This window comes from Balaenoptera ricei, chromosome 19 (genome assembly GCF_028023285.1).
Source record: "Balaenoptera ricei isolate mBalRic1 chromosome 19, mBalRic1.hap2, whole genome shotgun sequence".
NCBI lineage: Eukaryota > Metazoa > Chordata > Mammalia > Artiodactyla > Balaenopteridae > Balaenoptera > Balaenoptera ricei.
The window spans coordinates 7,836,477-7,864,057 of record NC_082657.1 but is presented as its reverse complement, the minus strand read 5'-3'; the positions used below and the strand labels follow the sequence as shown (position 1 = coordinate 7,864,057).

Sequence of the window (27,581 nt, the reverse complement as noted above, 5' to 3'; positions counted from 1 at the left end):
ATACACTCAACGGGCTCCGCCCAGGCACTGGCGGCCGGTCTGACTCAGGCTTCGGGGGAGGGGGAGCGCATCACCTATTCCCACGCACCCCCTCCCCCACGGCGGCCCGCCCCATTTATACTTCGCGGTCCAAGCCCCGCCAGCCATCCCGAGCACAGAGATCCGGGAGGGGAGCGCGGTTCCTTTAAGAGTAAGCGTGGCTAACTCGAAAAGGAAGCAGGTGCGTCGACACCACACCTGGGAAAGAGGTGGGGCTTCGGCCTTGGAGGGCCGCCAGGTCCCAACGGTGCAGCGAGGTCCAAGGGTGCCAACAGGCCTAGGGCAGTCACCACGCACACCTGGGACCGAAGTCTCCGTCCCCCAGCACAGCGGAAGGGGCTCATCCCAAAGGCTGGTCGCCCCAGAAAGGGGCGTGGCAACCACTCCCCCAAACAAAGGCGTTCTCACCGCCGGTTCCGACCCTCTCCCTCCCCCCACCCCGTTCCCCAATAATACACAAAAGGCCATTAGCATCCAAAATCTTTTTAATAACAAGGTAGGATCTGGGGTTAGTTCTTGTAGCCACGGCTGGCCCGTCGGCCTCTGGCGCGCTCGAACTTCCGGCCCTTGGAGCGTACATAGGGTCTGCAGGGAGAAGGGAGGGTGAGAAGAGGCTCACGTTACAGACAAGTGAGGGAGGAGGGACGCCACCGCCTCCGGCTGCCAGGGCCCGCTCGCCAGCTGGGAGCTCAGCAGAGAGCTGCTTGCTCTAACAGAGCAGCACAGGGACACCAGAAGGGCCCTCACTCAACCCAAGCAGCATCGGTTGGTGACACCAAGTCCGCTGCTGGAAAAGCCTGGCAGCGCAGGAAGCGAAACTGGCAGGAGTGGCTGCTGGAGCGCCTGCACTAGGCCCCGGGGCCATCCACCTGCGAGGAATGCAGGCCCCACCCGAAAGACGGACACAGGCCCTGGGAAGCCTGCATCTGTGATGCTGGCCGTGCAGGGAGCTCAACACCCGAGGAACAGAGCTTTAGGCAGTCTTGAAGGAAAAGCGGGTAAGAGGGTGGGGGGATATTCTAGAGACCTGCAGGCTGGGGTCCAGGGCTAGGTCTACTCACTTGGTGTGGCTATGCGGGGTTCCTGGGGCCTTGCCGAAATGCCTGTACACCTCTCGGCCCTTGCGAGGACCTGGGGAAGGGAAGGAAGGGGTGGCTCAGGCTGATCTGGGGTGGGGTGAGGTGTCACTGACCTCCCAAGCCTGGGAAGGTAAAGGCTGCTAGCAGTCCCACAGCTCGTGACAGACCCCTCCCACCCCCCTACCCGCCTCGAGCCGCTCAGCCCCACTCACCAGACAGGAGCACGGTGCCACAGCCCTTGGGGGAGTCCAGGGCCAGCTGGTCGAAGGTGAGGATCTTGCCCCCGGCCTTGAGGATGCGGCTCCGGGCGCGGCTGCTCACCCGGAGAGCACACACCTGGGGGACACAGGGGACAGGCGTGGTCAGAGCCCCCCGGACGGCGACCCAGGGGCTGCTGGGGCTGCCTGTCCACTGCCCAGGCCCAGCAGGAGTCCCAGCTGCTTACTCGGCCTCATCACCACCACCACCAACTACTGGAGGCAGCTTCCTGAGTTCACGACAGCCATTCTTACCACTTTACTTCTAGAAATCCCTTTAACACCGCAACCCGAAGCTATTACGTGTAAGGAAACTGAGGCACAAAGAGATCCAAGACTTTGCCCAGAGATAACAAAGTGGCAGGGCTTCCCTGGTGGCGCAGTGGTTGAGAGTCTGCCTGCCAATGCAGGGGACACGGGTTCGAACCCTGGTCTGGGAAGATCCCACATGCCGCGGAGCAACTAAGCCCGTGAGCCACAACTACTGAGCCTGCGCGTCTGGAGCCTGTGCTCCGCAACAAGAGAGGCCGCGATAGTGAGAGGCCCGCGCACCGCGATGAAGAGTGGCCCCCGCTCGCCGCAACTGGAGAAAGCCCTCGCACAGAAACGAAGACCCAACACAGCCATAAATAAAATAATAAATAGAAATTAAAAAAAAAAAAAAAAAAAAAAACAACAAAGTGGCAGAGAGATCCAGGTCTGAACTCTGGCTGTCTGGATCCAAAGCGAACACCATCAGCAGGGCCCCAGAAGGGGCTTGTCCAGGGATACCCGCCATCAACAATGTGAGGGACAATCCCCCCTCCAACCCAGGCACGATGCCTGCCTCACCCAGAGGTGAGATGAGCCTGCCGGCACCACGAGAAGTTGAGCCAGGTCCATAGGACCTCACCCTGAGCACCCCCCACACGCTCCTGAGCCCCCCACGCACCTTCAGCTTGGGCACCTCCTGGACTCGTACGTCATCAGTCACTGTCCCCACCACCACAGCCGTTTTGCCTTCCCGGCCGGGAAGCTTCATCTTCCGAATCTGCGGGCGTGGGGATGAAATGCACATTAAACAAGTCCCTTCTGGTGGTTAAATCCAATCCCACCCATTCAGCCATCCCAAGAAACAACAGTTGTGTCCCGTTTGGGCTAAACCTACCCATGCCACACCTCTCAACCTAGCACAAGCCTAATCTCAGGTCCAGTCTGGGAAAATCTCCAAAGAAAATACAAACAGATTCTTCCATGGATCTCTCCTACAGAAAGCTTCTGACAGAAGACACTCTATAACTTGAAACCTCAGGAAGATCTCATAAAGCCACTGTAACCCGCCCCCAGACACACACAATGAGAAGGAAAATGAGACCAAGAGGCCAAGCCAGTCCAATGCCCCCACTATTCAGCTACAGTCAGAGGGTCAGAGCTCTGCACCCACCACTGGATGAGGTTAAGCCAGCTGATAGCCAGGCTGCTACCAGAGAGCTCCAAGCCCGCCCTTCCACCCGAAGTCCAGCTCCAGACATGATCCAGTCGCTCCCCAGGCTGGCTATGCCCTCCGCATCAGCCCCTCACCATCCGGGAAAGGGAAAGAGGTGGCCGGTTGGTGCGACTCATGAACAACCTCTTCAGCACAACTTGATTGAAGGTGGAGTTGGTTCGCCTGGCCAGAAACCTGTACAGCTGGAGGGAAGGAAAATGCAAATGAAAACCCAGGGCAGCCCACCCGCCCCCCTCCCTCCCAGCTTTCTAACAAAGGGGCAAATAAATGACTTAGGGCTTTCCCCATCCCGTTAAGCCCAAGGGAGAGAGCTGGCCTAGGTCCCTCCTGGCCAGGGACCCGGAAAATCCCCCTCCCCACTCCCCTGCGGTAAACCAGCCCAGAGGCTGAAAACACTGTAATCTCCAGAAGCTAAGGGAAAGCAACAGAGATTCGAGCCTGCCCTGCAGGCCCCTGCGAGGAGCCCGGGACCAATACCAGCATGGAGGCTCTAGAACTTGTATTGATATTTCCAGGGTGGCCTTGCCCAGGGGTCTTAGACCCCAACCTCACCTTGACCAACAGCCTTAAGTAGATGTCCTGGCTCTTGGGCTCCTTGCGTCGAACCTTTCGGTCCTTGTTGTGGCGGATGTCAACTCCCTGCCGGGGTGAAGGGAAGACCATGAACCCAACTCTGATCTGGCAGATTCCTCACCCCATAAACATTGTTATTCCTCACCTCTAAGAAACAGCTAAAGCCCCAGTCTCTGGAGACAACAAATCCCAGACCACCATTGGGAGCCCTCTGGGAAAATACTTAAAACTCCCTGGGCCTCAAGTGACTCCTTTGTTTAAAAAAAAAGAGGGGGAAACCTAATTCTACACAAAAAGCCTTCAACACATGGCACACAGCACCGTGAAAGACCTTAACACAGCAGCCGCGTTAACTCAAGTTTTTACTTCTTTAGAAGCTGTATTTTTCAACAATATAAGTATTATTTAAGCTCCCAAACCTTGCTCCCATGCGTGGAGCGCTATCAAAAACAGTTAAACCAAGGGCAGACTTCAAGTTCTTATAAAGACAACGACCCTTTTTTCTAGAACTTACTCTGCACAGACCAACCCTAGAACGACCTCCTTATTAAGTATAGTTTCCCACAGTAGTGCTAAAACTGAAGGGAGCCCACGATTTCCAGTACACCCCCTGCCTGCTTTCCTGCAAGTTTTTCAGGCTGTGTCATGAGTTATAAAGAACTACCTAATTACTAATAGTTCTCATTTATCCAGCACTTAATGTATGCAGGGACCCGTGGTGAGCACTTCCTCTGACTTATTTCTTCTCGAACTCACATCTTTGAGGCATAATTACTGGGTCTCCAATTAACAGATGCTTTCTGTGCACAGGAATGATGATACGGTGGGTAGGGAGTTGAGACTCGAACGGAAGCCTGCCGGGCCCCCAAACCCGGGCACCGGACGCTTGACATCCCCCCACCCCGCCCCAGAACCCAGCTTTTCAGGCTGGGGAGTGACGGATCCAGGGACACCACAGGCATGAGTGGCTGTGGGACCAGCGCCTGTGTCCGAATCCTGGCTCCGCCACTTACTGGCACTGTGACCCCGGTCATATCACTTAACCTCCTTGCCTCTCAACTTGGTCATCTATTCGATGGGACCTATAATACAGGATTATGGGAGAGGCGGGAGGTTGAGGACTCCCATCCCTGGTCTTCGGGCTCCCAAAATAGCTCCTCACAGCGGGAGTCGCCTCCTTCGAACACCCTGGAACCCCTGCCTCACTCTGGAACGTCCCCAGCTCGAGACTGCGGCGGATGGCAGCGGATGGTCAAGCCCCGAACGCCGCAAAACGCGCTCACCATGATGGCGCCTCCTCCTCAGCCAGGTCCGGAAAGAGAGAACATAACCAGAATGGGCGGGGAAAGCCTTCAGCGAGTGGCGCCTACGTGACGTCACACGGGCGCGACGCGGCGCTCTACCTTGACTCGTGTCTCTCTATGGTGAATCGGAGGACCAGCTAGATGGGCGATTCCGTAATTGGGTGGAGGAACATCTCAAGGGGAACAAGCGCTACGCCAAGGAGCACGTCGGAGGCCTCTCTGGCCCTATGCAGTCCCTGTTCTTGATAGTCTTCCGGCAGAAGGGGATCTCGGAGCCAGAGAGATGTCGCGCGGAGCTAGGAAGACGCGTCGCGCGGTGACGCTCTGGCCCGACGCCGAAGGCCTCTCTGTGGCTCCCGGAGGACCTAGAGGGCCGAGTATTGGAGGTGAGGAGGCGGGGCTGGCGGGGCTAGTCGGGACCTCGGGAAACCTCTGACCTCAGGCTTTGGGCGTTTCCTTATCAGGCTCACATCTGCCTTATCTCGTGCTGCGCTTCCCAGGTGCGGCCGCAGCTCGGGAAGTCTTATTTGAGGTCTAACCCGAGATCTTCTTGCTGCAGTCCAGTCTATGGCATCCCGTATTTCCACCTTTTAGGTTCAGCTTCTCCCTCTGCCCCCGGATGACCCTTCCCTGAACCCTACTCAGCCCCTGCCACCTGGAGGCTGCTTTTCCCAGCCAAGAGATTCAAGTGGCCCAGAGGGTTCGGTTTGAGGGATGTGCAAGGTACTGGAGCACAGAGGAGGCAAGCTGAGGCCCCCGGGGCTTGGGGGATGGGGTGGAGAGAGGGATAAGTAAAAAACTCCTGAAAGAGGGGAGGAGAGACTCAGAGAGAGGGAGACAGAGATTCAAAGAGGAGGAGGAATGGAGACCCAGAAGGGGAGTGGAGAGAGACCAAGGGTGGCGAAATGGTGACCCGGGGAGTTAGAAGACCTAGAAAGAGAGGGAAGGTGGAGATCCAAGGAGGAGAAGAGACAGAAAGATGGTGATACTATCTGTAACCGAATTCAATTCTTGGCTTTGCTACTTACTAATGGTGTGACCTTGGGCAACCTCTCTGTGATTTTGGGCCAGTCGTATTACTTCTCTGTGCCTTACTTTCCTTATCTGCAAAAAGGGGCGTCTATTGCTGTTATTAGCCCTTACTGGATGGGACCAGATGGACTGGTTGGGGCAGTGATGAAGCTGACTTGTCCACTCGTTTTCGTGGAAGCCCTGCAGCACTTCTAGCTTGGCCTCCTTTCCTCTGCCCTTCATGCTCCTACTTACCTCTCCTCCACAGAGCCACAGGCCAGGCCTGCACCATGAGGCCTGACTCCTTGTCCATACCACCCTCCCATGGCCTCCGACCCAGGGCCAGGGTCTTGCTGATGTGATAACACAGCAGAGGGCCTGCAGATGCATGGACACCTTGAAGCAGAGGAGCAGCAGGACCAGGTAAGGGTCCATCTGGAAGTCCAGATCACCATACGATGGAACACAGTTTCCTTCTCTCTTCCTTGTCCCTGTTCCTTGGTCTTTGAGTCCCAGCCTCTTTGATTACTGTATCTGTCTTTCTTTCCCCTGGAGCCCTAAGCACACGCACTGTGTTTGCCTGTCTCTCCATCTTTCTGGGTTTCTGGCCCTCTCTCTCCCTGGGTCATTTTTTGGCACATGTTATCTGGTGCTGTTGCTGTTCTCAGTTGAACACTAGGTACATTGATTGGCAATAAATGAAGTTCATCCTCCATTTATCTGTTTCTAGCGAGCTCAGTCCCTATCTCCTTCAGCATGTGTCTTTGTCTCTACAATTCTGTTTCTAGGTCACCTGATATTATTCTTGCCTTGATTTCTTTCAATTTCATCGTGTCTTTGCCTCGCTGTATCTCTCTGTCAACATCTTTGCTTTCTGTCTCTTGGCCTCAGTTCCTCTCAGCCTCTAACATTCTCTCTGTCCCTCACCCCTGACCTAGAGGTCTCTCTCAGATACTCCCAGTCTCTCTCCTGAGTCTCTGTCCTACCATGTAACTGGGTCATTCACTGGGCAGATATTTATGTCATGCTGCCCCCACGCTGGCTTGTGCCCATGGTAAATAGTTTGTGAATTAATGAACCTCTCCTCCCTGGTTTTCATTCTGAAAGTGTCTGTCCCCATGTCTCGCCGTGTCCATCATTTTCTGGGTTTTCTTATGTCCTTACCTTGCACATTCTTTTTTTTTTTTTTAATTTATTATTTATTTTATTTATTTATTATTTTTGGCTGCGTTGGGTCTTCGCTGCGTGGGCTTTCTCTAGTTGCGTGGGCTTTCTCTAGTTGCGTGGGCTTTCTCTAGTTGCCGCGAGGCATGTGGGATCTTCCTGGACCGGGGCTCGAACCCATGTCCCCTGCATTGGCAGGCGGATTCTTAACCACTGCGCCACCAGGGAAGCCCACCTTGCACATTCTTAATTCCATTGTCTTTGTCTCTTTGTTTGTATCTCTGCTTTTCTTTATGTCTATCTCTCTGACTCTCTGTAACTGTCTGAAAAAGAGACACTCTCTTCAGGTCTCTTATTGCCTCTGACTCTGGTTCACTCTTCCCTTTTACTGTTTTTGCATATCTCTGGGTCTGTGTTATCTGTGTTAGGGTTATTCTCTATCTGCAGTTAAAGACCTTCTCCCCCTTGCCCCTTCTCTTTTATAAAGTCAAAGGATGGGAGAGGTCCACTTGCCCTCAACAAAGATGGCGACAGGGGCGCTGGCCCTGTCTCCGTGAAGCCGCCTCTGCTGCGCGTGTGCCCTCACCTACAATGGCGGCTGATCTCGCGAAGCGCGATACCCCGCCCAGTTCTCCCGCTCTCCCGCGGCAGGCCCCTGCGCCAAGCTCGCGAGTCTGCTGGCCCCGCCCCCGCACGCTCTTATTGGTGCAACTTAGGCCGGCCGCGCGACCATTGGCTGAGCGGATGCACACCCTCCCCCCACCCCTGGGTCTGATGGGGGCACTTGGTGCTGACTTGAGTGGCCGCCTGGAGGAGGATCCGGCGTGTGAGGAGGGTCTGGGGTGTCGGGACAGGGACCCGAGTCAGGACGACTGAGGGAGCAAGAGGAACAGATACGCAGGCCCGGGACTTGGGTACTAGGGGTGTGGGATGGAGAACCAGAACCAGGACTGAGGGATCCAGGAATGAAAACCCAGGTCTGGAACTGGGTTCTGGAAATGGGGTGGGGATGGAGGGCCGGGACCCGGGGAACCGGAGACAGACACTCAGGCTTATGGACTGGGGGGACCTATGGATGGAGACCCAGGCCCTGGTCTGGGGTACATGGAGGGTGGAGAGAATGGAGACCAGGCCAGAGACCTGGGGACCTAGGGACCAAGGCGCAGGCCCCAGGACTGGGGGAGACCTAGGGCTCTAAGTCGGGGGTGGGGGGAGTCAATGCAAGTTTAGGGGTGGGGCTTGAAGAGCTGCCCAGGGTAGGGGGCAGAGGTGGCTCCTGAGAGTGAGTCCACAGATGGGGGTGTGTCTAGGGCAGTTCTGCGCCTGGGGAAGGTGAGGGGCAGGACTGATAGGTGACTGGGTGGGCGGGGCAGTGGGGAACAAAGGTGAGCTGGAAGGAGGAGGCAGAAACTGGGCAGAGGGCAGGGGGAGGGGACCTCAGGCCCAGTTCCCACTCTCTCCCTGGAGAGCAGGCGGCCAGACACCCAGGTCAGTGCTTGAGGTCCAGCTCTTGGCTCCTGTCCCTTGCAGGTGCCTGCATGTGGCTCCTCTACCTCTCTGACCCCTTAGTTGCTCCATGTCACACCCCTTTCTCAGTTTCTCCAGCTACTACATCCCCTACCTTTTGCCTCTCCTGTCTGCTTTTTCTCTCCTAACTCTGTTGTCTGACTCTCAGAGGGCCTCTGGAGCCCCTAAACTCTCACTCTGCTCTCTAAGTATCTTTCATTACACTAGGTTTCATCTCACTGAAGCTGTTTGTCTCCGAGTGTTTCTCTTGCTCTCAGACCTTTTTCTTTGTGTCTGAGTGCCTCTTCCTTGTTACTTTCTCCATCTGGAGTTGACTCTGTGTGTGTGTGTGTGTGTGTGTGTGTGTGTGTTGTGTTTTTCTCTATCTTTACATGTCTATTTATATGTCTCCACCATCCTGATCTCTCTCCTTTGCATTATTTTTCTCCAAAGTCCTTAATCGTCATCCAACACGATATGTATTTTATGTCTTTACCTTGTTTTCCTGTCTTCCGATTAGGATATAAACTCCACGAAGGCAGGGATTTTCGTCTGTTTCATTCCCTGCTGTGTTTGCTGGGCCTGGCACCATGATTGGCACATAGTACTGAATAATTATTTGGGGAATAAAGGAATGAACGTTTGCATGCCTGGGCGTGGACCCTGCAGGATGCTGCCCTTCCTGTCCAGCTGACCTCTGCCCTGTGTCTGACCTCTGCCCTGTGTCCTCAGTCTTCCCACACTTTGTCTGGGCCTGTCTCTGGTGCTCCCATCTTGCCTGTCAGCACCCCTCATTGTCTCCTCTTATCCACAGGCCCTGCCCCTGCTTCCCTCTGCCCACCATGGGTGTCCTGGACTCTGACTCCTACCCTCCTTCCTCCCCACAGAGGCCAGAGCAGGAGCTGACCTGGAGCTGGGGCCACAGGCCTAGGAGCGCCCTGGACAGGGTCAAGGCCATGGCCCCCCCACCGCCACCGCCATTGACCGCCAGCACCCCACTCCTGCATGGCGAGTTTGGCTCCTACCCAGCCCGAGGCCCACGCTTCGCCCTCACTCTCACACCACAAGCCCTGCACATACAGCGGCTGCGGCCAAAGCCTGAAGCCCGGCCCCGGGGTGGCCTGGTCCTGCTGGCTGAGGTCTCAGGCTGCTGCACCCTGCGGAGCCGAAGCCCCTCGGACTCAGCAGCCTACTTCTGCATCTACACCTACCCGAGGGGCCGGCGTGGGGGCCGGCGCAGAGCTGCACGCACCTTCCGGGCCGACGGGGCGGCCACCTATGAGGAGAACCGTGCTGAGGCCCAGCGCTGGGCCACTGCCCTCACGTGTCTGCTCCGCGGACTGCCACTTCCTGGGGACGGGGGTGAGGCGCTGGGCAGCCTCTCTGTCCTCAGGCCACCTTGGTGTCTCCTCAGATCTCCCTCTGTGGGCATCTCTGTCTCTACTTTTCTGTGTGTCTGTCTGTGTGGTGTGTCTCTCTGGGTTCATACTGAAAGAGTGATGCACAGACAGGGATGGGCACAGAAGGCAAAATCCCAGGCAGAGAAGGATTTGTGTGTGCTGCTCTCATGAGATTTCTGTCTCTGTCCCCTCCCCCCTTCCATGGGTCCTGACCACAGATGAGTCAGAGGCTCCCAGGCTGGTGAGAGCAGCCAAGTGAGACACGCTCAGTCACCACTCTGGATGACAGGCACTCGCAGAGGTCCCCTGGGGCGTCTCAGGAGCCCAGAGATGGCATCTAATCCAGCTGTGGGGATTCAGAGGAGGCTTTCAGGCAGAGGGCCCCACCTAGGGTACTCAGTTGGCACAGGAAGGTAAAGGTTCCAGGGTCCCCAGCTGGTGGGACTTCCTTGGTTCTGGCTGGCTGGGGGTGAGGACCGCACAGTGGAATAACCTGTTCCTGGGTTCCAGGTATTTGGGGGTGTGGAAGGTGGAAACCACAGCTCTCCTCCCACCCGTGAGTCCAAAGGGCACTGGGATTAGACACCGAATCCCTGCCTTTGTCTCAGCACCTCGGACGGGGGTGGGCTGTACACCTGGGCCTGAGCTGGTGAGGCCGGGGAGAAAAAAACTTTCAACTCCCAGCAGGTTTTGATGCCAGCCCTCCACCACCTCCACTGGAGGCTATTTGCATTTACCGTTTCTGAGGTGAGGGGCTTGGTTCCCTGACGTCTGTAGACTCCTTCTCCTCTCTCTGCAGAAATCACCCCCGACCCTCTGCCAAGGCCTCCCCGATTGCTCCTATTGGTCAATCCCTTTGGGGGGCGGGGCCTGGCCTGGCAGTGGTGTAAGAACCATGTGCTGCCCATGATCTCTGAAGCGGGGCTGTCCTTCAACCTCATCCAGACAGGTAAGGGCAGTGTCATGATGGAGGCGGGAGCTGCGGGCTAGGACTCCTGAGTCCTGGGGAGTGGTGGTGGGTCAGGGGTGGAACAGCCTGCCTCACTTCCTGGTTCCCCACCTTAGAACGACATAACCACGCCCGGGAGCTGGTCCAGGGGTTGAGCCTGAGCGAGTGGGATGGCATTGTCACCGTCTCCGGAGATGGGCTGCTGTATGAGGTAGGGCAGGACCACCCTGCCCCAAGCCTGAGCCCTGGGGGACTGCGGAGGCCAGGACCAACACACAGGTGTCTGGTCTCCCACCCTCCAGGTGCTGAATGGACTCCTAGAACGCCCCGACTGGGAAGAGGCCGTGAAGACCCCCGTGGGCATCCTCCCCTGTGGCTCGGGCAACGCGCTGGCAGGAGCCGTGAACCAGCATGGGGGGTAGGTGGGAGGAGCCCTCCTGGTATAACAGGGACCTGGCACATCTGCGCTACATCTTCCCCTCAGCCAGATCAGTCCGGCTGAGGGATGCTCCCCACACCCCCCAGACATTTTTGCCTGTCTTGTTCCTAGCTGTCTCCCTAGTGCCTAGAACTGTGCCTGGCACACAGGAGGCACTCAGTGAATGCTTATGGAATGAAAGAACTGACAGGGAACCTGGCTCAGTAAGAAGAGTCCGTCTGGAGGTGGCCAAATGGCTGCGGGCAGGCCCCGGGACATGCCCGGCCTCCTCTCCCCATTGTCTGCTGCCCCACCCGTCTGTGTGTTTTTCCTCCCCGCCTGGCACTGTGTATCTCACCCAGCCTGTTTCCTCTTTCCCGCTGTATCCGTCCATGTGTGACTGTGAAGGTTTGAGCCGGCCCTGGGCATTGACCTGCTGCTCAACTGCTCCCTGCTGCTCTGCCGGGGTGGCAGCCACCCGCTGGACCTGCTCTCCGTCACTCTGGCCTCCGGCTCCCGCTGTTTCTCCTTCCTGTCTGTGGCCTGGGGCTTTGTGTCAGATGTGGACATCCAGAGCGAGCGCTTCAGGGCCCTGGGCAGTGCTCGCTTCACCCTGGGCACGGTCCTGGGCCTCGCCACACTGCACACCTACCGTGGCCGCCTCTCCTACCTCCCTGCCACGGTGGAGCCCGCCTCACCCGCCCCTCCCCATGGCCTGCCACGTGCCAAGTCAGAGCTGACCCTAGCCCCCGGCCCAGCCCCACCCGTGGCCCACTCACCCCTGCACCGCTCAGTGTCTGACCTGCCCCTGCCCCTGCCTCAGCCTGCCCTGACCTCCCCTGGCTCACCTGAACCCCCGCCCATCCTGTCCCTCAACGGTGGGGGCCCAGAGCTGGCTGGGGACTGGGGTGGGGCTGGGGATGCTCCACTGTCCCCAGACCCACTGCTGCCCTCGCCCCCTGGCTCCCCCAAGGCAGCTCAACTCTCACCCATCACCGAGGGGGCCTCAGAAACGCCAGCATCCTCTGGGCTCCCACCTCCCACCCCTGATGCCCGGGTGGCCATCTCTGCTGGGGGCCCACCTGACCACCTGCTCCCTCCTCTAGGCACTCCACTACCCCCAGGCTGGGTGACAATGGAGGGGGACTTTGTGCTTATTTTGGCCATCTCACCCAGTCACCTGGGGGCTGACCTAGTGGCAGCGCCCCACGCGCGCTTTGACGACGGCCTGGTGCACCTGTGCTGGGTGCGCGGTGGCATCTCACGGGCGGCGCTCCTGCGCCTGTTTCTGGCCATGGAGCGCGGTAGCCACTTCAGCCTGGGCTGTCCGCAGCTGGGCTACGCTGCGGCTCGTGCCTTCCGCCTTGAGCCGCTCACGCCCCGCGGCGTGCTCACGGTGGACGGGGAGCAGGTGGAGTACGGGCCGTTGCAGGCGCAGGTGCATCCCGGCCTCGGTACTCTGCTCACGGGTCCTTCAGGCTGCCCTGGGCGGGAGCCTTAACTCCAACCAAGCTTGGAGCTCGCCCGGAGCGGGGCTTACATTCCTGAGGGGGCGGAGCCTGAGCTAGGGGGCGTGGTGTGGCTGCTAGAGTCAGGGCGGAGGCTACAGTGGTCCTGCCTGGTCTCAGGATTGCGCCCTACCCTAGGGGACCAGAGGTGATGCTGGAGGATGTCCCGAATTCCGGGGGTTGGGGCCCTGACGGTCACGGAGAAGTGGGCTCGCCCCAAGGGTAGTGCCTGATCAACGAGGGCGGGTTCACTCCAGACCCTCGAGAACGGCTCGTAGAAAGCCAGGTCGGCTGAGGGCGGAGCCTGTCTTAACGCGTAGTCCAGTGACGTGACCTGGAACGTACGGGCTGGGGAGGCCTTAGATAACTGGACCCGTCTACTCCGGTGCCTCCACCAAGCTGGCCAATCAGCCCAGGAGGGGCAAGTTCCCCGGGCGGCGCTCCGATTTGCACTAATGTCCCTCCCCCCGTGGGTGGGGGCGGGGAAGTTCGTTTCCTCTGTCTTTTGTGCGTCCCCTAGCCTCAGTCTTCAAAGCAATTGAAAAGGTCTATGCAATAAAGGTAGTGGCTTCATTCCTCTCAGGCCCTCGCCCCTTCCTCCATCCAGCAGCCCGTGGGAGGGAACAGACTCTAGGCACTTCCAGCAGCTCCTGCCTTTTATGGATCGAAGCCCAGACCTGCCCATGGACTGCGGCCAGCGTGACCCGCTGGCCTTGGACTGGGGCCAGGGAGCTGCCTCCTCCCCCACGACAGCTGGCTCTGGGGTTCTCAAGATTTATTCAGGATCGTGTTAACGGAGGCGGTGGGAGGATGGGGTCCCCGACGTGCCGGGGGGCACACACTGAGGACCTTCCCCGCCCCCACGAGGGAGCGGGGAGGCTCACTTTTTCTTAAAAATATAAATGTATTTATCTGCATCATCACATCCCTGGGGCACCCAGCTGGCCGGCCCGTGGGCCACAGGGCGGGGAGGGAAGAGGGCGTCAGGGCGCAAGTCTGAGCGAGGAGGAGGAGAGCTCCGCCTGTTGGGGTGGGGGCGGCCTCACAGGGCTCCGTGCTGGGCCTGGTAGCGGGACAGCACGGCGCGGTAGTGGGACAGCTCCTGGCGCACGGCCACCACCTCCTGCCGTAGCAGGGCGTTCTCCTTCTCCAGGAAGGCCGCCCGCACCGATATCTGGTTCTCCTTGAGCCTCCGGGCGTCGCGGGACCGCTTGGCTGCCTCGTTATTCTTGTACCGCCGGCTCCAATACTTCTCGTCCTGGATGGGTGGGAAAGCACTGAGGTCCAGAGGGGCCCCGGCCCAGCGAGAGAAGGGAGGAACAGCTTTGCTTGTGCCTTCAAGGACCAGAGTGCACTTAAGAAACCGTGCCCCCCCAACCCCCGGGCTGCTTCTCACCCAGCAGTGGGGCCTAAAGGATACCCCATCTCCCCTGAATGGGTACCCAAGGGTCTGGCCTTCTAGGGCCCCGGTTGCTATGGACAGCAGGCCCCTAGCAACAGCTAAGGCATGAGATAGCCTCCCACCCCAAGCAACTGAGCTTCAAGTCTCCACTGTGCAGAGCAGGCCCAAGCTCTTCTCACTTGACAAAAAGCCTGCAGTTAGCTCCTGGTTTGCTAAGGATTCTTGTTCCCTAGCAACAAGACCTTCAGGGTCTGAAGCCTTCTCCCATTGAAAAGCACTGCCCTATACATCACCTTTCCAGATCCTGGTTGCTAAGGAAAGCCTAGGTTCCCTACTGATGGGGTTTGGTGTCCCATAAAATCCTCTCAGAGCTGGGCCCTTTTGACCTTGCTGCCAAGGCAACCTCACCCCTCCTCAGCAAACGAAAGTGAGGTGTAAGTGGTCCCAATGACCACAGCCAGTCTCTGACCCACTGGCTTTGAATAGAGGCCAGGGAGCTGCCTCCTCCCCAACAGTCCCTGGTTGCAAAGGGGTCTATCCTGAGACCTCCCCACACCATTATGTTCAGAGTTCTCCAGTCCTGGAATTTGGCTGTGGAGGAGGACCACTCCTTAGTACAAGGACCACCCAGAGCTATGAAAGATGCCCCTCCATCCCCATTTCATTAAAGCCTAGTCCCTGCTTGCTAGGGTAAACCCACTCCCTAGCAACAGGGCCTCATGGCAAGAGAAACCACTGGTCTAGATTTGGTTTACAGGCCAGTACTCACTGCTTCAAGTAGTTGTGTCTTACACAAGGACATGCCAAAGTCTTGCGAGACAAGCCCAGGTACTTCTTGTTAGGGAAGAACCCAGGACTGACAAAGACAGAATGCTACAGAGATGCAGTCACTGCCCAAAGCACCCCAAATCAGAATGTGGCCCTGGCCGCTAATGAGAACCTGAGGCCTCTTACCAGTGAGTCCAGAAAACAAGGCCTAGAGGGGCTGGCAAAGTCTTCATCCTAGGCGGATGCAATCGCCCTGAAGGATGCCCCAGATCAGAGATTAAAGGACCAACCCCTGCCTAGTTGGCTGCTCAGAAGAAACAGGCTGATATCACATTCCTAAAGAATGCTATCCTTAGCAACTGGGCCTGGTAGAGCCTGAAGCCTGCCCCAATGAGGGTGTTGGGTCCAACCGATAGGAGAAGCTCCAAGCCTGTAAAACTGGTCCCATCAGTGCTGGCTGAGTCTGAATCCCACAACGATACGGTTTTCACAAATCTCAAGCCCAAACCTCTGTCCCTGTGCAGCCCCTGGCCAAGGAGGACTGATCCTTGGCTGTAAGTTAGGAGAATGTGAGAGCTAATCCCAAGTGAGAAACCCAGGTCTGACTAAAGAAAGGGCCATCCCTGGCTGTGGAGCCAGAACCCACGAAGCCTGTGTCCTACACCCAGCAATGCTCACCTTCTGCTCCTCTGGCACCTGGATCTTCCGCGCCTTCTTCATGATTGGCTGGGGCTTAAGTTCCTCCTCTGAGAAGCGATGTCTCCGAGGGTCAAAGGTCTCATGGCCGGGAATGCTTGACAGGGCTAAATCAGCTGGGTCAGGTTCAAAGGTCATCAGCACCTCCACCGTGTCTGGGTCCACAGGGCTGGGTGTGTCCCGAGAGGTCAGGCCTTGGGGAAATAGAATGTGCCGCCTGAGTGTGTATTTATTTTGGGGAGGGGGTTCCCAGAGGCTACCCCCTGCTCAGGTATCATATCCACCACAAGGAAGGCCCTTATGGGGTTTAACATAAAGCCCGCCAGGGATCAACCTCCCTAATATAAAATATGAAGGCTCCTTAAGCCACAGAGATGCTCAGAAATCATGAAACCAGTTCCACTTTTACACACAGGAAAACTGAGGCCCAATCATACGTGACTTGCCCTAAGTAGCACAGGAACCTGAATTATTGTTTCTAAAACCTCAGGACTTCAGAGTTACAGTGTTAGCTTCCTTCTCTATAGTCCTACCCTTCTTAACTGAATCCCCAACCAAAGCCTAGACCCCCGGCTGTTCAGGGAAAAGGAATTTAATGCACCGAAAAGACCTCAAGTTAGCTCCTTAAGAACTACTAAGTCCAGAGTTAGGGACGAGAAGCATAAAGGGCTCTGAGGTTCCAGGTTGGTTCAAGCATAAGAGCGGCCTGTACCTTTAAGAGAGAGCCAGCTGGGGGCAACTCAGGACACAGGTTCAGGGCCGAGTCACGTGCTGGCGCCTGCTTTCCCGCCCCGCCCCCCTGCCGCCACGGGCGCCCTCATGTTCCCCAGTCCCGCCCCCTCCCGCGTGACCGCGCGTGCGCGAAGCACGAAGCACGGAGGAGGGAGGAGAGGACTCACGTGGCGCGGGAATGTGCGACTGGGAAGGGGAGGGCCCTGGTCCTGCCCGGAGGTCGGACCAGGAGCAGGTGTGTCCAGGAATCCCCGACCTGCAGTCCGCCCCTGGCTACCCCAAGGTGCCCGAGGGAGCACACCTTTCCTCTTGCTCCCTGGGGTCTCCCAGCTCGAACCTCTCAACCGCCAAGGAGGCAGACCCCTCTGCTCTCTAGGGAACACTCGAGAACCGACCCCCTCGATATTCTCAGGCCCCAAACGTCCTAGCCACTAGGATATACACGATTCTGGGACCCCAGGCCCCTCCCCCAGGAATATAGAAAGCTCGGTCCTTGCCGCAATGGAAGACGCAGGATGAAGGTCCCTTCTGAAGGACTCCGGGACCCGGGGCGCCAGCCCCTCTCCACTGGAGGGGGCCGAGGAGGCAGGGCTGCCAGTCCCTTTTGTCCTGGGGAAACAGAAGTCTGTGCCCGGCCCTCGTCTTCCTCCCTCGTAGAGGGCCTAGGATTTCCGGTCCTATCCCAGTTCCACCGCTTCCTGGTCCAGATTCTGGGGTGCAGTCCACTCCCCAGTAAATAACTCCAGTGTTCTGGGATCCCAATCCCTACTCCTCGAGTATCCACAGCCTTTGTCCTCACGTCCCACGTAAAAATTCACACGACCTCACCACTGGGCAGGCTTCCTGGAACTTGGGGTCCCAAGTCCCTCATCTCCTATAGATCCAGGATACGCAGTCCCTGATCCATTAGGGGACACAGAATCCGGACTCCTCTCTCGACATCTCCCGATTAGGGGACCCGGAATTCGGGCATGCAGCCCCAGTCCCACCGTCCTGACCCCCAGATTCTCACAGCCCCGCCCCCTGGAGTCCAAGCCCCGCCCAACCAGGGCCCTGCCCCGCCCCAGCCGTCGCACCTGCGCGGTGGCCGCCGGCGGCCCCGAGGGCAGCCCGGGCGGGGGCGTGCCCGGGCGAGGAGCGAGGGGAAGCCGAGCCGCAGGAGCCGGGCCCCGGGGAGGGTGCAGGTGTGCGCACGGGCGAGGGCGCTGGCGACGGGCCGCCGGGGGGCGGCGGGCTGGGAGGGAGCCCATGCTCCAGCAGGAAGGCGTCCAGGTCCACGTACTCCACGTCGCCGAACGGCAGCGTCCGCTCCCACAGTAGCGGCGCCAACAGACCCGGGCCGGGCGCAGCCCCCGGGCGTCCCCGTGGGGACCCGCCGCCCACTACCGCCCCAGCTGAGGCATCCGCCGGTCCCGCTGGCTCCAGGCCCGGCCCGGGGACCGTGGCTGCCGGCGGGGTCGCCTTGCGCTCCTTTTCCTTCAGCAGACCTGCGGGCCAGGGAAAGAGCGGGCAGGGTGGGGAGGAGGAGGAAGACGGAGATGAAGAAGCGACTCCGAGAGGGGAGAGACACGAGGAACGAGGGGATGGAACCCCACACCGCAGAGATCCAGAGAGAGGGGGGACAGAAGGGAAGTGGGTGAGAGACCCGGGAGGGAGGGCAAACACCCAGAGAGAGGAGGGGACAGAGGCTCAGAGAGGGAGAGAGACCCAGAGAGAAAAGACAGAGACGGGGGCGGCGGACCGAGAAAGGGATAAAGAGAGGAAGACAGACTCAGAAAGAGGGGAGGACAGGGACGCAAAGAGAGAGATGGGGACAGAGACCCAGGAAGGGATAAGAGACACAGAAGGGGGATGGAAGTTCAGACAGAGGTAGGTGGAGGGTTGGGCAGGAGAGATTTTAAAAATGACAGCTCTGTTAATTCCTCTGTAATCTACAACCCCCCCCCCCACTCTCTGCGCACTGTACCCCCTCCTCCCTGCCCCCACACTCTAAGGGGCAGGAAGGGGCTCTATTCCTGGGGCACATTCCTCATCCCTAGACTCCATGTGACCCCAGGAGGCCCCGCCCAAGCCCGTGTAACAACCGTGTGAGCATCCGACACACCCCCCTCCCTTCTCCCTGGACCCCAGGGGTCCAGACTCTCGGAACCAAAAGGAAGAGGGGGCTGGGGCCTAGAGTCTTGAGTCCTGGGAGTGGACAGGCATGAGAACCGGTACTTTTGGGTCCTGGGTGCTGAGGGATCTAGGGGCCTAAACAGCTAAGTACAATATTTGGGTAGGTAAAGGTTGGGAGGATGGACTCTTGGCACGTAGGAGGTAGCTGTGGACCCTCCCGGCACTAAGGGAGCAGGGTGTCTGAGTTGGGCGAGATGGGGGCTAGAACTCACAGCTGGCTGGCTCTTTGGGCTTGCTGGTCCCCTGCAGAAGGCTCCGCAGCCCAAGCAGCGCTCCCCCGCCAGGGGGGGCCCCGGTCGGGCTGCCCAGCAGCAGAGGGGCCGGAGTCCTGTCGCTCACGGGCCGCGCCATCGCCCGGCACCTGCCCGCAGGCTCACGGGTTCATGGAGAGGCGAACAGCTGGCTTGCCAGTCAGCAGCACACTCCTGTGGTTCGGGCGAGTGTCTGCCCAGGGGCGGGCGAGCGTAGCTTGCAAGCCTCCAGTATCCAGAACACTGCAAATCCTAGGAGCGACGGGGATTTGCAGTCCTCGGTGCAGAAACGTGCAACTCAAGAGGGTCCCAGGAGACCATACAGTCTGGGTGAGGGGCTGATCAAATCAGGCGGCCGGCTCTTTGCAACCGAGGGTTCAAGGGGACACAAGGCGCTCCTTCTACAAGGTGGGCGAGCCTGGCTCTTGCAAAATCTGCAGCCCTCTCCAAGGAAGGAGCTTTGCAATCTGCACCAAGAGGTGTGCGCGGAGGGCCGGGGAGAGGGCAGGAGGAGGCGGCTGCCTTGAGGCGTGGCCAAAGCAAACTTCTTTCGCGGAAAAAAAAAAAAAAAAAAAAAGCCAAACCAAAACACCCGACGCCACAGCGCGCACCCCTCCTCTCGGCCCCCGCCCGACTCCGGCCTTGCACCCCAGCCGCGTGCCTCCCTCCGGCTGAAAGCGCGGGCCAATCGCGTCTTGACCCCTCGAGACGCACAGCCAATGGGACCCCTGGATCCGCCAAGTCCTGGGAGTGCGAGAGAGGGTCTCAGTGCGTGAAGTTACCTTGCCTTTTGGAGAGAGGCGGGACCCTGACCTACATTCACCCAATGGGAGACGGCACTGGGGGCGGGACCGTGACCCAGTTCGGGCCAATGAGGCAGACGGGAGGGGGAAGCACATGGCTTTGCGCGTGCTGCCTGACGGGGAGGGTGGGTAAAGGGGTGGGAGGGGAGAAGAGCCGCTTAAAGGAGCCACGAATCCAAATGACTGGTGAAATGGGAAGCCAAAAAACCGAGTAGTGGGGTTTAGGAAGAGGGAGATTGGTTTCTAGAAGAAGGCTGCTATTCTTTAATACCCAAATACTTCCCCGCCGCCCCTAGAATCAGACCACTGAGATACAGGAAGTATTCTGTCCCTTTAATAGCTTTGTTTTGGGGGTGACTCCCCTCCCCTTGTGGGGAGGCTTGGGAAAGGCAGGCGCAATCCTCGATGGGGAGTCTCAGCGACCATGGGGGTTACCATCCACTGTAAGATGACACGGGTTGGGGGCGTTAGTTTAAGGCACGGTAGGATGGACCCTGAAGGGAGCATGCAGGGGGCGGGGATGGTGGGGTGGGCCGCCCGGGGCTCTACCACAGGGAGGGCTGCGAAGGGGGAGCCGGAATGTACCAGGTTGAGAAGCTGGGGGAAATGGTCAGTTATACTGCACTGGGCTGAACCATAGGGAGGCAGCAGGAGGGTGGAATAGGGACATCCGGTTTCAGCATTAGGTGGAACTACGTGAAGGTATTCATTGGTGGGGGGGGGGGGTAATGGGCTGTACCATGTTGAGAAGCCAGAGAGGTAGACGTTAGATCACTGGGCTGAACCACGAGGAGGCAGTGGGGGGGAAAGGGGATTGTACCATGTTGTTTCTCAGTAAGGGAGGTGGGTTGTACCACATGAAAACAGGGAAAAGGATTCGGGCTGTACCATTTCGGAAAGCCATAGTAATAGGCACCACGGACCAGTACTTGATCGTACCATTAGGAAACCAGGGGGCTCGGGTTATACACCAAGTTGCAAGCAGCGAAGAAGACAAATCATGGATCAGCAATGGTCTATGACCGGGAGGTGGGCTGTACCACTTTGACACAAAGGGGGAAGGGAGAAAGAGCGAGTGAGAGCTCAAGAGGCTGGATCATACAGAGCAGCAGAGGGGGGTAGGACTGTATCATATTAAGACACCAAGGGGAGACACATAGGCGGGTTAGACCAAGACGTGGAGGGGGGTGCAGACTGGATCATACCATGCAGGCGGTAGTTGGGGCCTCGGCAGCGCCTCTCGGGGTGCCGGGGGTCCCTGTTGCCCCTCAAGGCCCTGTGGGCCAAGGGCTGCAGGGGCCGGCCGTTACCGCTGAGGCTCTGGAAGATCTGGGACGGAGGATTCTGGCTCAGGAGTCTCAGGGAGTGCATCTGCCGTGGAAGGGGGGGTGGGAAACTGGGAGTGAATAATGAATGGCTCTGGTGACGTCACGCAGGAAGCCCGGCCCCCGAGAGCGGGTGGGCGGGGTCTTGCTCAGCCCCCACCAGACTCTCCAGGGTTGTCAGACTCTCGAATCCCCTCCAGTTCCCTGTCAACCGGGGGTAGGAGGGTAGGTGAGGCAAGGGGACACCCAGGCCAAGGAACGGGTTGGGGGTGGCAGGGAGGGGGCAATGGGCTGCCAGGGTCACCTGGAGGGAGGTGATATTTAGGGCCCTGTCAATGAGGATCCAGGTAACAGTCTCCGAGCAGGGTGGGGTGCTGAGAGAGCCCTGATAGGTGATGAAGCCAAAGGACTCGGGGAACAGGAGCTCCAGGCTCAGGTCTTGAAGAAAGTAGGCATCATCTGCGGGAATATCAGGTCAGAGTGAAGAGGGGTGCCCCTGCTGAACTCCCCTATGTGCACACCCGACCCCCACCCTCTCCACCCTCCAATGCCCAGGGACTTACTCTTGTAGGAGATGCGGGTGATGGTGTCACGGTTAAGGAGGCGGCTAAGGAACGGGTTTGAGCTACCAGCCACCTGTGTGGAGGTATGAGGTGAGGAGATAGGAACCCAGAAGCCCAAGCCCCCAACCCCTTCCTCCCCTAGGACCCCGGAGTCTGGGCCTTCCAGCCTCCCTCTTCTCAGACCCCAGGTTCCAGCCCCTCCCTCCCTCCGAATCTTGCCTGGGCTCACATTGACAAAGAGGCTGAGAATGGCCAGGCCATTGGGGCCCCGGGAGGCTGTGCTGAGGTTCCCATAGAGTTCTTGGTTGAAGTGGATGAGCTGCACCTGCGAGGGGAGCACAGAGAGTGGGGTCCCCTGGCAGACAGGGGGGACAGAATGGGCAATGGGTGCAGCTCTGGGCCTTTGGGGTTCCAAGTCAGGTTAAGGATTAGTGTTCAGGGTTGGGGCGGGGGTAGTTCTGTGGAGGAGGATGGGATGAGGCATTAAGAGGAGGATGAGGTGGGAGGAATTGGGTCGACTCAGGGTGAAGGTCGAGGGTCAGAGGTTAGCAGGCATCACCTCAGCAGAGAAACCCTGGTGGTTGATCTGGTGTTCAGAGCCAGCTCCGTCACGCGCTCCAAATAGCAGCCGCAGTTCACTGAGTCGGTGGCTATAAAGGAGGGGCCCCCCAGACACATTGACCACAGGCCGGGGCGCAGGCAGGAAGGAGACATGGCGACCGGTGTTGTACAGGGTTCCCCGGAGCTGTGGGAGAGGTGGAGGCCTTCATAGGGATGCAGAGAGAAGATCTTTTCCCTACTGTTTTCCATTCGTACATTTCCCTCTGCCAACAAACATCTAATCATTCAGCATAGTCTGAACACTACTGTCTTTCCAGACTCTGGGCTGGTCCATGGTAGGTGCTCAACAGTGGTGGATTTAATTACCAAATATTTATTGAGCTGCTACTATGGTTGCCAGGTTGCCAGGAAAAGAGCAATGAGCAAGTAGACAAAAATTCTGGGCCTCATGGAGCTTCTGCTCCAGTGGAGGAGAGAAAGACAATAAATTCTGAATCATATAAGTAAATGCTTAGTTAATTACATCCTGTGCTCACACTGGGGAGAACTGGGAGTTCTGTTAAAGTATAATGGGAAACCCAGGGAATTCCTTGGCAGTCTAGTGGTTAGGACTCTGCACTTTCACTGCCAGGGTTTGGGTTCAATCCCTGCTCGGGGAACTGAGATCCTGCAAGCAGCACAGCCAAAAAAAAGGAGGGGGGGGGGGAACCCATAGATTGGGATGGGGGTGGGGTGTCAAGAAAGGCTTCCATGAGGAAGTGACATTTGAATGGAGACCTGAAGGATAAGGAGGGGTTAGTTGCAAGGAGCAGGGAGAAGGGCATTCCAGAAGGGAGAACAGTCAGTGCAAAGCCCTGAGATGGCCTATTTTAGTGACAGTGAAGAAGCCAGCGGGACCAGAGCCCAGTGAGCAAAGGAGAGAGTGGTGATGGGAGCCAGATGGTGCACAGCCTTGTGGGCAAGGATGGGGTATTTTGTATTTTTATTTAAATAACTGAATGTATATAACACCCATGGCACAGTGCCAGGCACATGCTAAGTACTGTGTGAGTGTGTGCTGTTATTACTTGTCCTAATAGAAGGATTTTGAGTAGGAGAGAGTGATATGATCTGGTTTGTGTTTTTAAACATCTCTCTAGCTGTGGGATGGAGAATGGACTGCAGGAGGCAGAGAAGCAGGCCAGCAAGGAGGCTATGGCACCAGTCCAGGTGCGAGATGATGGTGGGAGCAGTGGAGGGACAAGAAGTGAAATGCTGTTTAGCAAGGAGACTAGAAAGGACATGGATGGGAAATGGGAGTGAGGGAGGAAATGGGATGGGGAATAGCTCTGAGACTTTTGGCTGAGTGAAAGGTAGTGCCACCTCTTATAAGAAATGGTATTGTGGGACTTCCCTGGTGGTCCAGTGGTTCAGACTCTGCGCTTCCAGTGCAGGGGTTGCGGGTTCGATCCCTGGTCGGGGAAGCAAGATCCCACATGCCGCGGGGCGCGGCCAAAAAAAAAAAAAAAAAGAAATGGTATTGCAAAGCGGGCAAGAGCATGGATTCTGGGACCACACTGCCTAGGTTTGAATCCCAGCCCTGGCACTCTCTAGCTGTTTGACCTCAGGTAAGTAACTTAACCTCTCTGTGCCTCAGTTTCTGCATCCATAAAATAAGGATAATATTAGTACCTATTTCATGGGGTTGTTGTGAAAATTAGAGGATTTATCAAGTTTGAAAACAGTGCCTGGCACACTGAGTCTGTTTTACCACTGATTCTAAGAGATGGGAAGACTAGGAGCCATGTTTGAGGAGGGAACAATTGGTGATCCACTGTGGAGTGTAAGTAGCCTCCTCTCCACCCATTGTGTTGTAGGCCTCCTTCCCCAAGGCTAGCCTCCCAACTCAAAGCCCTACCCCCCACCTCCACTCAGGCCCAGCCCCAGTGGATTTGGTAACCCCGCCCTCCAGGCCCCTTACCTTCTCTCCGCCTGTGCTGAGTCTCAGCGGGGGCAGAAAGGGGTCATAAAGGACCCTCTTCAGCTCCACATCCACGGGGCTCTGTCGCTTCCCCACAGCACACAGACTCCAGGCTGCGTTCACCAGGCCCCAGAAGGGAGGCCCTGGGAGCAGGGGTGGGGCAGGGAGGAAAGGGAGTCAGAAATATGGACTGGATCCCAAGGCTGGGATCTGCTGGGAAGGCTGTGGTCTGGACTCCTTGGATCCCAGGAGACGAAGGGCTGGGAATCTGGACTCCTGGCTTTGAGGGAGGAGGGGGCTGGGATCCAGAATCCTGGGTCCTAGAAGAATCTTGGAGGAGCTTCCTAAGGACCGCCCCGGCCCCCCCAACACCTCAAGTCTCTTTGATCAAACCTCTCTTAAATTGTCATTGGGGAAGGAACTACAACTCCCAGCAGGCCCTGAGACTGCCAGCCTACCCATCCAGTGCCTGCCTGCCCCAGAGCCCATGGGAGTTGTAGTTCCTTTGGTCCCCCTTGTCCCACAGCCGGATAATGAATGTAGTGGGGAGGAGGAATTGCAAGAGAGGGCTGGACGAGGTGGGCAACGGGGCCACTGAACCTCTGGTTCTCAGTAGGAGCCAGGACCTACCTGCCTCTTTCCCAGGAAACACACACACACTTTTCCAGCCCCACACTCCCTTACCTTCCACTCCCTCCCACTCACTACTTGAAATGCGCATGTATAATGTCCCATGCTGAGTCCCTCGGGTTCAGAAGCTGGGCCTCCTGAGGGAGGGAGGAAGGGGATGGGACTCCTGCGTCCTGGGGGGCGGGGGGGCGGGAAGGAGAGAACTCCTGGGTCTCAGGAAGAAAGCGCCCGGCAGCCCAGACTCCTGGGTCCCCGCCCTGGCTGCACCTGGCACGAAGTTTCCCTGGAGATTATCCTTGTAGCTCCACCAGTCGTCGGGGTCAGGTGCGGGTCCGATGTGAGCTGGGGAGAGAGCAGCCTGAACCCCTCTCCTTGGCACCCCTCCCCCACCCCCGTCAGGGGCTCCTGCCCCAACCCCCAGGCCTTACCTGCCGCCCCCAGTGCGGCCCAGAGTAGCAGCGCTCGAGGGGCGTTCAGACGAGCTGCAACCCCCATCCCCGGGAGGCCTCGGGGCGACCCCTTCCCAATGCCCTGGCCCGCCCTCTCTCAGCTTCTTCCTCTCTTTGTGGAACCCCGACCCCACCCGGACTTCCAGCCTTCCTCTCCTACCCACAGGGAGTCCCAGTTCCCCAATTACTGAGGCAGCCGGGGACTGAGACGCCCCCACTCCCCCACCCCGCTCTCCTCTCCTGCCTCTCTATGCCTCCCCTTCCTCTCCTCTTTTCCCGAAGCCTCCTTCTCCCTCTACCTCCCGATCTTCCTACTCCTCTCTGCCTTCTGCTTCTCCCTCGGGTTACCTCTGGGTTTCTGATCCACACCCCCCTCTTCGTTCTCTTTTCATTACGCTCTCCCAAGCCACCTAACTCCATACCTCCATCCTGCTTCTCTCACCTCCTCCTCCCCCTCCCTCTCTCCCTTCTCTGCTCCTGCCTCTCCCTTCTCGCTTCTCCCTTCTCCCCTTCTTCTCCTCCTCACTCTCTCCCTCTCGGCCTCCAGCTCCTCTCTCTCTCCCCACCTCCTCCTCTCCTGCCTCTTCTGTTTCTCCGTCTCTCTCTTCTCTCTCCTCCCTTCCTCCCTCCTCCCCCTCCCTCTCTTCTCTCTCTTGCTGTTATTTAATTTTTCTGTCGTTGTTTGGGAGTGGGGGGAGCTCTCACAGCAGAGAACCCTCCTCCTCGGGCTGGCGTGGGTGTGTGTGGGGGGTGCCCCAGGGGCAGGATGGAGGGGTCGTTGGGGGGCTGGTCCCCAGCTCCTAGCCTCGCTGGGGCCATGGAGGCGGGGGTGGCCCGGACACCTGGGGCCCAAGAGCTGGCAGTTTCCATCCTCCGCAGAAGGGGGAAGGGGGGCGCTTAAGGTGGAGCTGGGAGAGTCCTCGGATGTCTTCCCGCTCAGGGCCGCTGGCCCCGGAGGATCCGGCGTCTCCCAGGTCGCGGGGACCCAGGTTGGAGCCTGCATCAGTGCCTGCAGCCCCCCGCCCAATGCATCACTCGGGCCTCCGCCAGGGGCTCCCTTAACCCGGCTGGGGGATCCCCTGGGAGACTGGCGCGCGATGTGGGCGGCTGACCAGGAGGGGGAGGCAGAGACTTGGAGAGGGAGAGAGAGAGGCTGGAGGAGCCGGGAAGGCAGAGAAGAGGGAGCAGAGGTGAGGTCAGGGAACAGTGGAGGCTTGGGAAGGGAAGGGGAGCCTGAGATGGGTACGGAGAGCCGTGGTGGAGGGAGATGCAGGGTAGAGATGAGAAAGCAGGCTGGGGCGGTTGGGGGGTTGCTGGGGGAGGTGGTGGCGGCAGGAGAGAGAGAGACATAGAGAGGGAGACCCCCCAGAATGACAGGGAAAAAATACAAAAGGAGACAAATGCAGATGGAGGCAGAGAAAGAGATACAGAGACCCACAGAGAGACAGATGTAGACACACAAACTTGGAGATAGAAGCAGAGAGACCTAGAGAGAGAGAGAGTCCCACATACCAGGTTAAAGATGGAAGAGCAAGATGCCAGGCAGGAAGTGTGTGGGGAGAGACAGAAACAGAAAAAGAGATCTAAAGACAGAGCGACAGAGAAACACACACCCAGAGCAAGGGGCAGAGATAGGAGGAGACAGAGAACGAGGCAGACACATGTGCACATCTATAAAGAGACGCACTCATGCAGAGGAAGAGGTATGAACAGAGACCAACAGATGGACAGAGACGGAGAGACCCAGATAGGTGGAGAGAGTCCCAGAAACAGGTCAGCTGACATGAAGGATGAGACTAAAGAGGATTCAGAAACACAGAGGCATTCAGGGATAGAGAATTGGAAATGGACATTCAAGGACCTGTGATGGAGGGAGATGGAGACACCCAGGAGAGTCAGAAATGGAGAGAGACAGAGAAAACGCGAGAAAGAAAGGTATATTCATTATCCCTTGTCACATAACAAATTATCTTAAAACTCAGTGGCTTAAAGCTACAAATATTTATTATCTCATGGTTTCTGAGGGGTAGGAATTTTGGAGCAGTTTAGTTGGGTGGCTCTGGCTCAGATAACAACAGAGAACTCAGAGTCTCTCATGAAGGTGCAGTAAGCTATTGGCCAGGGCTGCAGTCATCTGAAGGCTTGACTGGGGCTGGAAGATTACTTCCAAGCTCACCTACATGGTGCTTGGCAAGAGGCCTCAGCTGCTCAGCAGGTAAGCCCCTTCATAGGGCTGCTTGAGTGTCCTCACAACATGGCCGCTGGCTTCCCCCTCAGAGCGAGTGATTGGAGAGAGAGAGGGAGAGAGAGAGAGAGAGAGAGAGAGCAGGGTCTTATATGACCTATGTCCAAAATCACACACCATCCCTTTTTTTTTTTTTGGCTGCGTTGCATAGCCTGCAGGATCCCAGTTCCCTGACCAGGGATTGAACCCAGGCCCCAGCAGAAAGCACCGAGACCTAACCACTGGACTGCCAGGGAATTCCTGACACCATCACTTCTTTATTCTATTCATTGGAGGTGAATCACTAAGTCTAGCCCACATTCAAAGGGAAAGAGATTAAGCTCCTCC

General features: G+C 57.8%; 4 protein-coding genes across 13 annotated transcripts; 1 reads left to right on the top strand and 3 right to left on the bottom strand.

Moving 5' to 3' along the window:
* Positions 1-506: 506 nt before the first annotated feature.
* On the bottom strand, positions 507-4,823 carry RPL18 (ribosomal protein L18). Its single transcript, XM_059905258.1, has 7 exons — positions 4,718-4,823; positions 3,414-3,500; positions 2,936-3,043; positions 2,307-2,405; positions 1,331-1,454; positions 1,101-1,170; positions 507-624 (listed from the first exon to the last, which is right to left on the bottom strand). Exons 1-7 carry the CDS (start codon positions 4,718-4,720, stop codon positions 549-551), a joined length of 567 nt encoding a protein of 188 aa, XP_059761241.1. The 5' UTR covers positions 4,721-4,823; the 3' UTR covers positions 507-548.
* A 48-nt stretch (positions 4,824-4,871) lies between these two features.
* On the top strand, positions 4,872-13,276 carry SPHK2 (sphingosine kinase 2). Of its 8 annotated transcripts, XM_059905246.1 has the most exons (8): positions 5,165-5,238; positions 5,333-5,461; positions 6,018-6,172; positions 9,307-9,781; positions 10,619-10,768; positions 10,885-10,979; positions 11,071-11,186; positions 11,595-13,276. In XM_059905246.1, exons 3-8 carry the CDS (start codon positions 6,134-6,136, stop codon positions 12,685-12,687), a joined length of 1,968 nt encoding a protein of 655 aa, XP_059761229.1. In that variant the 5' UTR covers positions 5,165-5,238; positions 5,333-5,461; positions 6,018-6,133; the 3' UTR covers positions 12,688-13,276. The 8 variants fall into 8 exon arrangements, with proteins under 8 accessions (XP_059761228.1, XP_059761229.1, XP_059761233.1 ...); XM_059905245.1 differs by lacking the exons at positions 5,165-5,238; positions 5,333-5,461 and adding an exon at positions 4,872-5,124; XM_059905250.1 differs by lacking the exons at positions 5,165-5,238; positions 5,333-5,461; positions 6,018-6,172 and adding an exon at positions 7,679-7,739.
* A 178-nt stretch (positions 13,277-13,454) lies between these two features.
* On the bottom strand, positions 13,455-19,638 carry DBP (D-box binding PAR bZIP transcription factor). Its single transcript, XM_059905257.1, has 4 exons — positions 18,680-19,638; positions 17,369-17,779; positions 15,543-15,754; positions 13,455-13,952 (listed from the first exon to the last, which is right to left on the bottom strand). Exons 1-4 carry the CDS (start codon positions 18,816-18,818, stop codon positions 13,737-13,739), a joined length of 978 nt encoding a protein of 325 aa, XP_059761240.1. The 5' UTR covers positions 18,819-19,638; the 3' UTR covers positions 13,455-13,736.
* Positions 19,639-19,833: 195 nt separating this feature from the next.
* CA11 (carbonic anhydrase 11) lies at positions 19,834-25,852 on the bottom strand. Of its 3 annotated transcripts, XM_059905256.1 has the most exons (9): positions 24,989-25,852; positions 24,828-24,902; positions 23,931-24,073; positions 21,969-22,154; positions 21,639-21,734; positions 21,410-21,482; positions 21,151-21,305; positions 20,727-20,892; positions 19,834-19,962 (listed from the first exon to the last, which is right to left on the bottom strand). In XM_059905256.1, the coding sequence occupies exons 1-9, from the start codon at positions 25,053-25,055 to the stop codon at positions 19,937-19,939; spliced, it is 987 nt and encodes a 328-aa protein (XP_059761239.1). In that variant the 5' UTR covers positions 25,056-25,852; the 3' UTR covers positions 19,834-19,936. The 3 variants fall into 3 exon arrangements, with proteins under 3 accessions (XP_059761239.1, XP_059761237.1, XP_059761238.1); XM_059905254.1 differs by lacking the exon at positions 19,834-19,962 and having other exon boundaries at positions 19,969-20,892; XM_059905255.1 differs by lacking the exon at positions 19,834-19,962 and having other exon boundaries at positions 19,969-20,892; positions 23,931-24,043.
* Positions 25,853-27,581: the final 1,729 nt, after the last annotated feature.

Excerpts from the sequence above, each read along its gene's own strand:
- RPL18 (XM_059905258.1), bottom strand. Across the intron at positions 3,044-3,413 it reads ACTTAAGGCTGTTGGTCAAG|CTGTACAGGTTTCTGGCCAG; the intron begins GTGAGGTTGGGG and ends CCTTCCCTCCAG. Across the intron at positions 1,455-2,306 it reads AGGAGGTGCCCAAGCTGAAG|GTGTGTGCTCTCCGGGTGAG; the intron begins GTGCGTGGGGGG and ends TGTGTCCCCCAG.
- SPHK2 (XM_059905245.1), top strand. The coding sequence starts at position 6,134 with ATGCATGGACACCTTGAAGCAGAGGAGCAGCAGGACCAG. Across the intron at positions 6,173-9,306 it reads CAGAGGAGCAGCAGGACCAG|AGGCCAGAGCAGGAGCTGAC; the intron begins GTAAGGGTCCAT and ends TCCTCCCCACAG. Across the intron at positions 9,782-10,618 it reads GCCACTTCCTGGGGACGGGG|AAATCACCCCCGACCCTCTG; the intron begins GTGAGGCGCTGG and ends CTCTCTCTGCAG.
- DBP (XM_059905257.1), bottom strand. The coding sequence starts at position 18,818 with ATGGCGCGGCCCGTGAGCGACAGGACTCCGGCCCCTCTGCTGCTGGGC. Across the intron at positions 17,780-18,679 it reads GCCCAAAGAGCCAGCCAGCT|GTCTGCTGAAGGAAAAGGAG; the intron begins GTGAGTTCTAGC and ends CCTGGCCCGCAG. Across the intron at positions 13,953-15,542 it reads AGGTGCCAGAGGAGCAGAAG|GACGAGAAGTATTGGAGCCG; the intron begins GTGAGCATTGCT and ends CCACCCATCCAG.
- CA11 (XM_059905254.1), bottom strand. The coding sequence starts at position 25,055 with ATGGGGGTTGCAGCTCGTCTGAACGCCCCTCGAGCGCTGCTACTCTGG. Across the intron at positions 24,074-24,827 it reads CCAGGGAAACTTCGTGCCAG|GGCCTCCCTTCTGGGGCCTG; the intron begins GTGCAGCCAGGG and ends CCCTGCTCCCAG. Across the intron at positions 21,306-21,409 it reads CACCCGCATCTCCTACAAGA|ATGATGCCTACTTTCTTCAA; the intron begins GTAAGTCCCTGG and ends ATATTCCCGCAG.